The sequence below is a fragment of the Vigna angularis genome, chromosome 6, assembly GCF_016808095.1.
Source record: "Vigna angularis cultivar LongXiaoDou No.4 chromosome 6, ASM1680809v1, whole genome shotgun sequence".
In the NCBI taxonomy this organism is placed as follows: Eukaryota; Viridiplantae; Streptophyta; class Magnoliopsida; order Fabales; family Fabaceae; genus Vigna; species Vigna angularis.
Genome location: NC_068975.1, coordinates 18285956 through 18300313, shown reverse-complemented (window position 1 = coordinate 18300313; position 14358 = coordinate 18285956). Strand labels below are relative to the sequence as shown.

Genomic DNA, 14358 nt, shown 5'->3' with positions numbered 1-14358 from the left:
TGCAGCTAAATGATCAACCTAAAGGATTTTGCTGCCATATGGCATTTTCAGTTACAACAATACTATGAAATACCATATTAAGTAATAAAAAATAATAAAATCACAGAAACATAAAAGAAACATACATGAAGCATTTATTATTTGATTAATCCAAAAAATCATTTAGTTTTGATAGTTTAACATAATTCCAGCATACTCTCATGACATGCATAAACAAATCCCTAATAAGAAATCCAAAATGGAAATTTGTCTTCCCAGTACTAAAAAATTCAATGCACGAACAAATGCAATTTGTATGGTCCTCTCAAAATTAGGTAACACTATATCAGTATCAAAATTGATAAAAAATAAAATAAAAATGAGCTAAGGGATAAACCTATTGTACAACAAAGTCTTGAGTGGGAAAAAAAATCAATGTACAAGTGAAAAATTTGAGATCCCTCTTCTGTATACAACTTGTGAGACAAGAAGCAGGTGAAAGGAAACGAAACCCATTGCAAAATGCCATATTCTGCAGCTACTAACTATCCACCATTATAAATAAACCAAAACAAATGAATCTTTCTCATGGCATCGATCCTGCAACCTTCAAGGGTAGTGTAGAATTGTGAAGTCTAATTCAGTTTAGAAGAGTTATGCTACTTCTGTTACAATTGATATCAGCAACTTTGTATCACTCAGCAATAACCAAACCGGCTGCAATCAAGGGTGGAACATTGCAAGCCAAATATGAGATGTGAATTAAGGAAAATTAAAGATCACCTTCACTCAAGCACACACAGATATCTTCAACACTTCCATAGCCAAAACACTCAACATCCAAGGCTTTTCATTATGTCAGTCAGCTCTTTGATCACAGTTCCAGGATCAGCATGTGATCCGGCAAGGTTGATAGCATGATACTCCAAACCTTTCCACCGTGCAATATATGCAAAATGGGGGCGTCTGAATTGGCTGCTAATGATCTCCAGAATCACAGTTTTAGGCAATGCAGATACTATATGAGTAAGACCAGCACCATGTGCGCCAATGATGACTGATGCATCTTGAATGGCTCGAACCTGATCCTTCATTGACATGTGTGCAAACAATCCGTTGACAAGGTTAATTTTACACCCTTTATGACCAGATACCCAGCTCTTCAAGGACTCAAAGACTTCTTGCTCGTTACTTAGTCGTGATTCAACTTTACCACCATGACGTGGATGAGCTAAATAATCTTCTCGGCGAACAAAGAGGACATTGTGTCCAAAGAGTGGTTTTCCATCACGCCGTATGTTTAAAGGTAGCCCAAATGCTGCTCTGATCATTTCTCCAAACTCAGAAAGGCGTGCAGTTTTGTGATCATCAGGCTTTTGCCAAAGTTCTTTTGCAGGAACACCAGAACAATCTATATCTTCTGTTAGTCCTTTAAACAATGCTGTCTCATATCCCAATGGTGAGAGAATAGCATGACGAAAACAAACTGAACCACTGAAGTTTTTGGCATATCTGAGGCTTGAGAATAAAGCCTTCCATGTCTCTTCAAGAGGAGCCTGAAAGTTTAGGAGGAAACTTGCAAATTTAATCACCTTTTAAACTTAAAAATGTCAATACTGGTGTCCAGCAAAAATCTAAACTAGTCATATTGTCAAGACATGACAAGAGTGTATTGTAGAATTGTTGAAACTTGAAAGTTTAAAAGATTATATTTGGGATTGGTAAGCCATGTATGTACAAAATTCTAAACACTCTTTACCAACTAATACAAAATACCAAAACAATTGCACATGCTTTGGAAATGCACGAATAAAAGAAGCTAAAAAGAATTAAAAAAACCAGGTCTATATAACATTAACATCATTAATTTTTTAGATTATAGTTGATGTTTTAATCTAATGTTTCCTACCAAAAAGTTCAAGAAATCCCAAGTTATAGTACCACCGTTGATTCTTTTCATGTAGATATGGAAACCCAGCTTGGTCCAATCAATTTCTTTTATGGTAGGAAGCAATGCGAATCCAGATTCTAGAAGAACCTCCTAAGTTATCAATATCAACCATACTTGTTAATTTCAAATTGGGTTACAGAAATTACCAACCTAGGTAATAACCTCTTAATAACTTCACACTTTGTATTTCAAAATCCTAGTTCTAACCTCATTTTTTTGGGAGCTTAGTCTACAGCTAATGCCAAAAGTTCTTTAAAGTGGTCAAATGCATGTGAATCAATGGCATCATAGATACTACATGTTCGCTTTTTGTGCTTTCGTATGCAACAGCATTAGAATGTTGAAAGTAAACGAAACTAATTGACAAAACTGATAGTTCATACCATACAGTGGCCATCAACAAAGATCAAATGTGGTAGATTAGGCAGACCAGTGACTCTAGAAGAAACATAAGCACTGTACCAGTCTGTAACAGTATGAAAAAGATTAGCATACTCAAAACGTGTCACCAGAAGTGTTGGTTCCTCAATCCACTGCAAGTAGAAACCTTCTCGTCAAACTCGTGGTAAAGTGAAGGTAATTGTGAAAAACTAAAGCTAAAACAAATAGAGGAAGTATACAGGGAATGATAAGCTTCATCAATCGAATATCTCATACACATTCACTACAGAAAGAAAAGAATACTTGCATCTTTAAGGTAGTCAAAGCACCTAAACTTGATCAGAATAAAAGATCTTACCCAACCATTGCACATTAAACCCCCCATTTGATCAGAAAAAAACAAAGCATACTTATTTCACCCCTAAAGTGAACTCAATTTAATGAGCCTTTCAAACTAAGACAAGATATAATAAATTAATAACGAATCACCATAACAAATTTCAATTCAGAATCAACAAACAAGGAAATCCTCAATTATCCCCGCTCAACCAAGCATCACTCACAACCCTACAACTAAGGTTTTAAAGATCAGTTCACACTCGCAAATCAAGGTTTACGAGGTGTCTGTGTCAGCAATTATGGCCATATCAGTTACATTTATCTGCAACTTGTCACAATATCAATGTTTTTGGAAATATCAGTTACAATTATCCACAATTTCTCACAACATGAAGTAAAAAAGCCATAACAGTTTAAAACCTTGCCTACAACAACCCAACCACTAAACAACAAAACACCACAAGAGCAAAGCCACAAAAAAACCCAAACTTTCCACTCCCCTCACCTCATCACATTCAAAATCCTTCCCTCCCACGATCCTAATCTTGCCGATCAAGTCCCTCATGGTGTGCCTCGTGACCTCTCCCCTCGGTACAAACCGATCCAAAAATTCACGGTCAACCAGAAACTTCCGGTCAACGAATCCACCCCCGTCAACCTCAAAAGCACCTTCTTGAAACGCCGGCAACTCCTCCTCCTCCCTCCGCCCAATCACTGCCGTCAGACTCTCCCCACCGCTCGTCATCGCGATCCTCTCCGGCACCATGCGCAACCTGCCCCCCTCGCACACGGAGCTCCGGAGAGTCTCGCTGTGCCAACACCGGAACCACCCGGCACCGTCTCGGGCGTGCAGAACGTCACGGCGGTGTGTGAATCCGTTCCCGAAGTAGGCCTCGCAGGAGCGGAGAGGGGCGGTGGTGGCGCTCTGCGGCCAGGGTAGGTACGAGGGAAGAATAGGCCATGGCTTTGAAAAGTGCGTTTGGTGGGAAAGAGGTGTGAGATAGTTGTTAACTTTGAAAGGAGAAGATTTTGACGTTGAAGAAGATGAAGAGGGTTGTCGTGAGTGGTGGTGGGTGAAGTAGTAGAAGAGAGACAAAGAGTTGAGGATGAAGAGGAATACGAGAGTTCGAATAAGCAAACTTGTTCTTCTGTTCATGGCTTCTTCTTCTCCTTCTCTCTGTTATCTCTCTCCTTTCTTTCTCCGGTGCGACAGTGTTCTGTTGTTGGAAAAGTTGGTGCGTAATTTTATCAAACCAAAACAGACCAATGGAATGGTGCCATGTAGCACATGGTGATGTGAATTTGGTCCTCCTCTTTCCCCGGTCTTTCTTCCACAAAGTACAAAGAAACAAACAGAAAAAAAACTGGAAATTTTCTGAGGATTTTTTATTTCGGGGTAGAGATTCTGTAAGGATAAATAGTTCACGATAAAAATCTGTTTCTTACTATTTTTAAATCATATATACAATCTAGGCGATTTATTTTAATTTTGAATATAATTGTAGGAATTTTTCGACACAAATTTTGGTTGACGACTTCCTGGAGATTGTTATGAAAAACTTAGAAAATAATACGAGGTAATATATGTTTTAAATAACGAGATTCGTTTAATAAAAGGGAATAAGTATAAATAGAATTTTAATTAATTAGTTTTATTATTTAGAATAATACTATTTTTCTAAAACTTATTAAGGAATTTTTATAGTTTCTCTAAGCTTTCTTATTTATAATTTATCTGTTTAAATATAAAAGAGTTGATTGATTATTAAAACGAGATCTAAGTTTCTCTAATCAATTTTTATATAAAAATAAGTTAATTTTTGTTTTTTTCTTGAGTTTCATATTTTGCCATGTATGTGAGCATTTATCTATGGCATTTGTCATCTAAATCTTACTAACAATATATATTGATCGTGATTATGTGATTTGTAAAAGCAGACTGAGTTCCTTGACTTTGTCATGTTGTTTTAAGTCTTAGTTTGATCCTTTAAAAAGTTAAAGAAAACTAAATACTTTGTTTCTAAATTTTTAGTAACTTGATATTTTGAGTTAGTATATTGGAATTGCATGAAACTATGTTAGTTGTTGAAATTGGTAGTTTGGTATGATGAATTGTTGTTATGAATAGCTTGCTCGATGTTATTTGTTTTTGGGTGATCTATAATTTATGAAACTTTTAATTTAGGTCATCAAATTGTTGTTGAATTATGTTTTGGTAATATGTTTGGATACTGGTTGGAACTATTGATGAACTGCCATTTGAGCAATTTGGTATTCAATATGATAGTTAAACATGTTTTTGAATTAATCACAAAGACATGAATACCAAATTGGTCATTTGGATAGGTCTTGAGTATATTTAGTTGTGCTTGGTCACCGTTTAACGCCAGTTACCACAGTAGGTGTGGAACTAAATTCATGTTAAGGTGTCAAAGTATATTGAAAGGGGATTCTGACTCAACTAGTATCTTATTCACATATAGTATGATATCTAGGTGGTTTGAGTCGAAAGAGGCTTCACATGAGAGACAATATGACATGGAAGATGATCATACTTAGAGAACTAGTAGGGTTAACCTTGTCATGACTTAGCGAGAGATATTGGTCCTAAGCGTTGGAACATCATTAGAGAATTGAGAGTAAGCATGATAAGTGCAGGGTTTCATGAGTCCATTCAATATATTAATCTTTTGAAAGGCAGTGCCGATAGTTATCTACATATAAAGAGGATTAATATATGTTTTTATTTTTTGAACTTTGACGTGAAATTGGAATTTTTCTTTGTCCGAAACTTTAATACATTACATTTTGATTTAAAAATGAATGTATATAGTCATTTTAACTCAATTACCTTAAATGTTTTTGACTTAACAAATGCATTTTATGCTAGTATTTGAATTTGATATGTTTTTACTTCAATATCAATTGGGAAACGTGTTTTACATGTAAAAAAATTTAACTAATTAAGAGAATTATATTAATTCATTTTTAAAATTTAAAACCCAAAATGTACCATAATTTTAAACCTTAACTAATTTTAATTTGCCGAACTAAAAATATATATACTTAACTATATATATTAATTGTAGTTAAAAATGGTGGGAAAAAATATATTAATATGTGAGCAGTGGTAGGTAAAGATAAGGCTAGTAGTTTTTGAACTGGGTCAAAACTTTGAAGACTAAGTAGTCATAATTTAGTTAGAGTGTTTCTAAACTTTTGAGATGAATGTACTAGGTAAAAAAATCCATCTTTTGAAAAACTTTACACCCTTGTTTTTTGTTGGTTTGTGATGATATTAACTTACATTGTTGAATTTTATATTATATATTTATACCATGAGACTTATAACATGTTATTTATACTATCACGTAGTAAAATTTTAAGATCGTTAGAGTCTTATTTTTATCTATTTCCAATAAATATAAAAATATATTACCTAAAAGTGTGTTTATGTACGGTATATATTTGCTTAAGTTTGCATTCATTTAAGTCTGTATCTTATCTAAATCCATACATGGAAAAAGAAAATTCTAAGATTAAGTTTCGAATGAATTTCTCATTAATTCTATATTGCTGAATAATATGTTGTATAGACTGGAGTTTGGATTGCTCCAACAAAGCAATAATCATTCAAACTTAGACCTTAATTTTTGTGTATCGTATCTCTCTGTTTATCTTTCACAATGAAGATGAATTATTTTTTCAATAAATATAAAATTTATTGTATACCCACATGTTCCATAATTTCATTGTGTCTAATATTCCATAATTATATAATCATAATATTTCATAATTATGACTTCTACATTCCAATTAAGTCTACATCAAACTTTTCAAATCAAAATAAAGACTGAGTGGATTCTGTAATAAGAAACTAAAAATAGAATTTATAAAGCATGAGAGAAACAAATATATTTTTTATGTAAATTTATATTTATTGCTTAGTTATTAGATTAATTTTAATAAATATTTTTTTTATTAAATTAAGTAATAACATTCTCTAAGCTTATCAATTATTTTAACCAAAGCTCTCAAAGTATGTACAAAAAAGTCTTTATTAGTTATTGCTTACCGTGGTTAATTACTAGAACTTGGAATTTGATATCTTTCCTAAACTAATTATTTTTTAACTGAGCAAACAAACATAGATATGCTTCGTCTAATTCATTCATTTAGATACATTGCATGTACGAAGGATTGTAATGTTAATTTATCCTCACTCCTTGTTATGCAAACCGACTAATGACTAATGCTAATATAATAAAGATTAATTCATATCCTTTTCAGATCTCCAATCTCTTGCTTTCTCAAATCCATTAGCAAAGTTCTCAAAATCATTAATGGTTTGGTCAATCTCCTCTTGAGTGTTCATCACAAAGGGTCCAAATTGCACTAAAGGTTCCCCCAAAGGCTCTCCTCCAACCAATATGAACCTAAGGAGCTTAGAAGATTTGTTCCATGCCTCTAGACCATCACCATGGCCAAGAAGAAGAATATGGTGAGAATTTGAAGGTTGAGATTTCATGTTTCCAAAGATACCCTCTCCTTCCAATATATACACAAAAGCATTCCAAGTTTCTGGTATAGGTTGCTGCAAGTGTCCTCCAGGTTTGAGAGAGAAATCCAAGAACATGGTTGGAGTCATTGTGTAGATTGGAGACTTTATCCCCAGTGATTCCCCAGCTATAACTCTAACCTTCACACCATCATCCTCAGCTTCTGCTATGTCCTTACTCAACACCTCTTGATACCTTGGTTCAATCCTGATATATCAGAACAGAAGAAAGTTATACAATGATCATCTTATACAATAATAAACAGTTCTTAAAGCAGTTCATTGACAAGTAAGAAAGAACTTATTTAGATAAACTTTTTCAAACACTTATAGAAGAAAGCAAATCAATTTTCAAATTGTCTTATATGAGTAATCTTGTATTATTGTTTTAGAAGAAGTTGTTTTCAATATGCATGAAATTTCATCCTTTTCTTTCTGCAATTTTGTTTCTGAAAAAGTTTATCCAAACCAATCTTTAAGATAGAAAATATGAAAGAGAAAAGTTGAAGTTTTGACAAATAGTGCTAGATTTTCCCATTTATAACGAGACCAAAGCTAACATGAGACCACTAATCCTTTCTTAAACAAGGCCAAAAGCCAACTTAAACAATGATGTGTCGTAGCATCACAAGTACTTCCAAAAAGCTATAGTGAGAAAAGTAGACTATATATACTGTAATGGGTCACTCAAAACCTGACAAAGTTTGAAACTTGAAGTGGCAATGTGTTGCCTTTATTATTGAAGTTACCATCATCACAGGGAATATGGATGAGAGGCACATATGCTTTCCATTTCAAACCGTTGTGCACACTTGCATCATGTAGCTACTCAAAGCTTTAAAAGCACTTCTAGGAAATGGTCCATAATGGCATGGTGAGAATCATGAGAAAAAAGTGGCATGTGAAAGTAAGCAAGGTATATATTATTTCCAAAAGTAAAAATTATATTTAACTTCTTTTTTCTTTGTAAAGAGAGGAATCCCTTTTTGTCTCATTGATAGTAAGCATCATCCGGACTAAAGGATCCTTCAATGACATAACAATGATGACCAATGACGCAAAAAATGTCATCAAAACATAAGTCCAAGGCTAAGGTTGTTGTTTGAGAAACTGAGAAAAGAGAAAAGGCTAAAATGTCTTCTCCTTGAAGGTTACTTCTAAAAGCCGTATTGTAAGATCTTTATCATTTAAATCTTATCCAAAGTGTGTTAGGTAAGTTTATTGAAACAGAATAATGTCTAAGTATTTCTTCTGTCATGTTGCCTAATAAAAACCTTATTATTCCACAGTATTTAAAATTGATCATTCAACCACATATGACTAAGTTATATACCAAAGTTTGAGAAGTAATCTAAGTTCAAATCCAATGAGGAAAAAGGGGTATTTTTTTACTAACATTTTATATTTGGAAGCAAGGTTGATCCACAATTGAAGACCCTTTTGTGTTCCTTGTGCAACAGGCATTTCTGAGTGCACAATCCCTCTCCCAGCAGTCATCCATTGCAAGTCACCAGCTTCTATAGTCCCTTTATGTCCTTCAAAATCTTCATGCGTGATAGCTCCCTGAAAGAGACCAAAGATTGTCCACTGGTAATAATAAATATGAGTACAGACACAAAGGAAGGGACTTGCATAGCACCTTCACAAGTTTAGGTACAAGTTGGTAATAGCTGTTGATATTCTAGAAGCAGAAACAAGACATTAATATGTGGGGTCATTCTTGCCCTTTTGCTTATGTAACCAGCTTTTATTGACAATTATTTTGCGGTTCGTTCAGATCTCACTAGTTAATGTGACTGATTTGGCAACTGTTTAACTTATTTGTTGGCATGTGTGAGTTCATAATATCTTATTAGAGTTCGAAACTTCAAATCAGAAAACCAAATCTTTAAGACATAATTGATTCTCCTTTCATCTTTGTTTTTTGGTTATATATATGGCTGTTTTCTTGAACAATCAGAGGCTTCTCATCAAAAGCTGTGAAGTTTTGAAAATTTTATTCAAATAAGTGTATCAAAACCCAAAATATGGAAACAACTAAGATGTAGTTTCATCTTCTTCTAATTTGTTCAAGTTCTTAGAAGATGCCTGATCAATATTGTCATCTACTAGGAGTTTATTGGTATATTTAATAAAATAAAGATTTTTTTTTTCGAAAGAATAATCAAACAAGTTTTCAGTCTGCTTTTGTATTTTATTTTGAACCTGGCCTTTTAAATGGCCATTAGTCCTTTAAAATATTATGTTCCTTACTTTAAAAGGGATTTCTAAGTCAAATATCTACTCAAAAGATTTGTCCAATGATGGCAAACAGTTATATAGGCAGCATGTGATGTTTTCCATTGAGAAAATGGAGCATGAGCTTGTCAATTGAAGCATTCAATTTGCTCTACCTGCAACATGTATGTGACTGTCTCAAAGCCTGTTCACGAAAAACATAAAAGAGAATGAACATGGAGTCATTATAACTCATAAGAGAAAAATTCTCAACAACAAAAGAAAAAGGCCAATTTTCAAACCTCTATGAGGATGATCAGGAAAACCAGCAGGAGCAGTAACTGCAATGTTCAAAATTTCACATTCTTAGAAAACAAAAAATCACACACTTTGCCTCAGCAGGAAAACAGAGCAAAAAACAGAGGCTTTCTCACCTGAGAATTCATCCAGCATAAGGAAGGGATCAAAGTACTTGAGCTCAAACCTGATCAAACCCACTTAATAAATCAATTCAAAGATCTCAACTTTGCAATTAGTGCAAACTTTTAATGCAAACAAAAAAAAGGGGATCGAAATTTTTAATTTCTTTCTTTTCCATTCTTCTTCCTGTCACTTACCTTCCTATGCTTCTTCTGACAACAGCTCCAACTCCCTCATGCTGAGGTCTTGCCAAGAATTTCTTGGCAACAAAACAAGGGTCATTAAAAACACTGCAACCTTTTCTATGTGGCATTTTGTGAAATGGAGCAGACCAAGAATCCAAGACTCGTGAAAAGTGTGAGGAAGAAGAGAAAATGGTTGAAGGTATATATAGGAAGGTGGTGTGGAGAATGAGAAAGAAAGAGAGAGTTACCCTTTGGAAAGGTCAAATGAATGAGAATGAAAGTGTTTGATGAAAGAAGGAAACTTTGGTTTGTTTGTTGTGAGTTTCTGTGAACGTCAGCATAACGCAGTGATGATGTGCAGTTCAGGGGATCCATCTCAGCCATTACATGAATGCCATGTGTCGTTGGTTTTGTTCAAAGTGAGAGCTCCAAAAAGGGAGAAAAAAAAATCTTCATTAGTGCTATTGACATGAAAATGAACAGCACCAAATATGTTTCATTTTCAGATAAATGTTAGTTAAAGTTTAATAGAAACAATGCATAGTTTTCAATCACTCAGAAATTAATAGATTTAGCCTTTGCTTCAGTGAGTTCACTGTTGACACAGATGGATGGAGATCTATGCACAATTATTTGAATTTATAGGTTATTTTAAAACAAATAAAGCTGCAAAAGAAAAGGTTTAAAACAAATAACAGTTCTAATTTTAAAATTAAACTTGCCTACAATTTTAAAAACCACCGAAAGCTAGTTTTAAGTTAACATTTTCTATTCTTAATTTTTTTAAATAAGAAATAGTGAAAATTGACGTGAATCATGGTTGTTTCTAATGAATATTTGTTTTTAATGATAGAAATAAGAAGATCCAAATTTGCGAGTTACTTTTATTTTTATATTTTATTTTTATTTTCTTTAATTTTTTTAAAAATATTTTATGTAAGGACTGAAAAATTTAAGAAATTGGAGAAGAGAGGTATTTGCATAGGATTGGACCGTTCAGTTTTCAGAGTCATATATAAATGAAAGTCTCAAAAATTCGTCTTATTATCTACATGCACAAACTCTCTCTAATCTTCTGATCTCTCTTTTCTCCTCCTTCTTTCTATAAATTCTCTCTAAAAATCTTTCATCTCACCTCATCTGATCTACAATCAGATTGTGCGTAAGCTATCCTAGTGTCAAAGACTTCCATTCTCACCGATCAAACTTACGTTTTGAACGGGTAAGTTTTGATTCTTGAGTTTTTGTGAAATTTGGAAAATTCTGTCACATGCAAGGTAGCCTGGCTGGTTGCATGTGTTCTTCAACCTTCTCTTCTCCTTTCTAACTTCATTTTGGTCTGTTGGGTGGTCTTTTCTCACCAATAGGTGAACTATAGGTGTTCCTAGGAATTTCTGGTGGTGATCGAGTATGAAGTTAACTAATTTAATTACTTGGTTTTGATGTATGAAAATATTGTTTGATGATTCTGTGTATGAAATTGAATGATTTAATGTTCGGTGATGTTTGTGTGAAATGTTATATGTTATGTTCATGAGTTTGGTGATTCTGTATAATTCTGGTTCAATAACTGAGTGAATTGTGAGGAAGTGTGATGGTGAAATTGGGAAAAATGTGTAGTTTTGATAAATCTAACTTGTTAAAACTTTTGTAGAAGTTCTGCAGAATTATGCAAAAAACAGAGGTTCGATGTTGACCGTTCGGTCATTATCAGACACTAGGTCATCAATGGGGTTAGATTTTCTTTAGTCTTATCCGTTCATGACCGTTCGATCTTAAGAGAGTGGTCGACCTCCTAGTTGCATATGGTATCTTAGTAGCGTTTATTTATTTTTTAATTCAAACAACTTCACTTTACACTCATTTTTTCTTTTTTTTTTCACTCAACTAAAGTCTTTTTTTTTCTCAATCTAGACAATTCAAGATTTTAAGATTTCAAGATTTTGTAGTAAGTAAATGGAAGCAAGGAAATAATGTAAGGAAATAATGTAAGGTAATAAAAGATTAATAGATAATAATAAATTTTTTTTATTAATAAATATTAAACTCAAATTTTAAACATTTTAAATATATATTTATGTTCAACCCAACGATTATAAAAATGTTTTTCTCACATATCATCGTCTTGTTATTCTTGTTTAAACTGTAAATTGTATTAGCATATCCAAATACACTTTATGAGTACCTATACATAAAATCAAAGATGAACATGCAACTTTTAACTTCCCACTTCTTTTCTCTCTCTCTCTCTCTCTCTCTTCTTTTCCTTATTTTTTTTTCACTTTCTCACTTCTCATATTCAATCCAAACAAAAGATTAATGATCTAATTCATTCATTATAATCCAATCATTTTAAGTTCAAATACAAGTAAATCATATATTATTACATAACCTTATTTTTTTTATTAATAGTTATATTTCTTTATTTTTACCATATTGTCACTTGCCATTATCATTTTCACTTATCCATTAGTTTCGCTATCACTTATTTTATAAGATGACAAAATGAGTAATCAATCACTTTTGATCTAAATCACCAAAATGGAACAAACCAAACTCACCTATTATATTAAAATTAAATAATATATTTTACTTGTTTCATCAAAGAACGAGTCAGACCACCATTTGTTTTTTATTATTTCTTTTATTTTTAAATATATATATATATATATATATATAATAAACCTATTTAATTATATACAAGTTTTCTAAACTTTTAATTTGATTAATTTATGTATTTAATTGAATAAATTAAAATATTTATTATATTATATGTTAAACTACTGTACTATAGTTAATAATTAAAATTTAATTAATAAATTTTAATAATTTAAATTATAATATTATTTATAATATAAAAATTTATTTTGTAATTATTATTTTTTATTTTTTTAAATAGGTAGTAAATTAAACAAAATAAACTGACTAAATTAGCGGAATTTTGACGGATTAAAAATTACTCCATAAGTCGTGAACCAATTTTTTGCATTTATCATCATTATTATCTGTCACTCTCCATTATTTTACCCATACATTAAGATTGATTAACTTACTCACTACTAATAATTATTGTTATCATTATTAATGTTATTTTTATTCATATCACTTTCATTGTTTTTTTTTACATTATTATTAATATTACCATTATTATTAACATTTAGAATATGATTTTCGTCGTCATCTTCTTCTTCAACTTCATATTCCGATCTATATTATCATTTTCTATCATTATTACTGTTATGATCACTTGTATTACCACAACATCTACTTCATCTTGTTGCTATCATTGTTTTCACAATTATTGTAATTACCACTTTCTTCTATTTTGTATAATTATCACACAACTTATTATTATTATTATTATTATTATTATTATTATTATTTATAATTAGAAAAAATAAAGAAGATAAGTGTTGGTTCCGTATGATTAGTGTATCATTTTCATCATTAACATGAACCGAACGACAATCGTAAATAACAATTACAATTAATAATAATTAACTTAAATCAAAATATGAACATTTATAATTAGATTGACATTAATTTAAAATTTATTTTGAAATTTATAAATAAAAATTTAAAATAGTAAAATAAATTGATTAAATGTATTTATAGTTAAGACTGAACATAACATAATAAAAAACAAACGATAATTAAGATAAACAAAATTTCAAAAACCTCGATCCCAAAACTAAAATAATTATTATATTAAAATTGTTAGCATTTAAAAAAGTTATTCTACCTTATGGTTTTCTTGGCACCAACAGTTCGATCATCTAAGCTGATCAACCACCAGGCCGATTACTCAAACTGGTTGAATATTTAGGTTGACCGATCATCTAGGTTGACCACATCGTTAGATTACAAACGATGATAACTTATTAACATCCTAATGTAGGTTAAGGTGTAATTGGGCCGTAATTTGGCTAGCGAAAGGTAAAAACCCATTACAGCCTATTATAATTAGTATAAATATAGGTCTCAGGTATGACTTTAGACCACGATGCACAATATACATGCATTACTTGTGCTAATCGCTCGGTTACATTACTAATTTGAGCGTCGGAACGCCTTTGATAGGTGTCCGCCCGCCCTGCTTAAAGAAGGAGGAGGGAGAACGAGCAATACAACCTCAAGTTCTTTGAGCAACGTCCATCTGGTCTTCAACGTCCGTCCGGTCTTCAACCTAGAGCGCTTCGAGCCACGTCCGTCCGATCTTCAATACAACCAGGAGTGCTTAGATATGTCTGGTCTTCAAGGTTCGTCTGGTCTTCAAGGTTCGTCCAGTCTTCAAGAACTGCCCAGTCAAGGTTCGTCGAGTCTTCAAG

The 14358-nt window shown here is 32.3% G+C and overlaps 2 protein-coding genes across 2 annotated transcripts; both read right to left on the bottom strand.

Moving 5' to 3' along the window:
- Positions 1-254: 254 nt before the first annotated feature.
- LOC108343439 (beta-1,2-xylosyltransferase) lies at positions 255-3995 on the bottom strand. The gene is made up of 3 exons (XM_017581722.2): positions 3156-3995; positions 2314-2463; positions 255-1535 (listed from the first exon to the last, which is right to left on the bottom strand). The coding sequence occupies exons 1-3, from the start codon at positions 3804-3806 to the stop codon at positions 813-815; spliced, it is 1524 nt and encodes a 507-aa protein (XP_017437211.1). The 5' UTR covers positions 3807-3995; the 3' UTR covers positions 255-812.
- Positions 3996-6798: 2803 nt separating this feature from the next.
- LOC108342371 (pirin-like protein) lies at positions 6799-10269 on the bottom strand. Its single transcript, XM_017580141.2, has 6 exons — positions 10043-10269; positions 9860-9909; positions 9728-9766; positions 9602-9630; positions 8605-8771; positions 6799-7416 (listed from the first exon to the last, which is right to left on the bottom strand). The coding sequence occupies exons 1-6, from the start codon at positions 10156-10158 to the stop codon at positions 6921-6923; spliced, it is 897 nt and encodes a 298-aa protein (XP_017435630.1). The 5' UTR covers positions 10159-10269; the 3' UTR covers positions 6799-6920.
- Positions 10270-14358: the final 4089 nt, after the last annotated feature.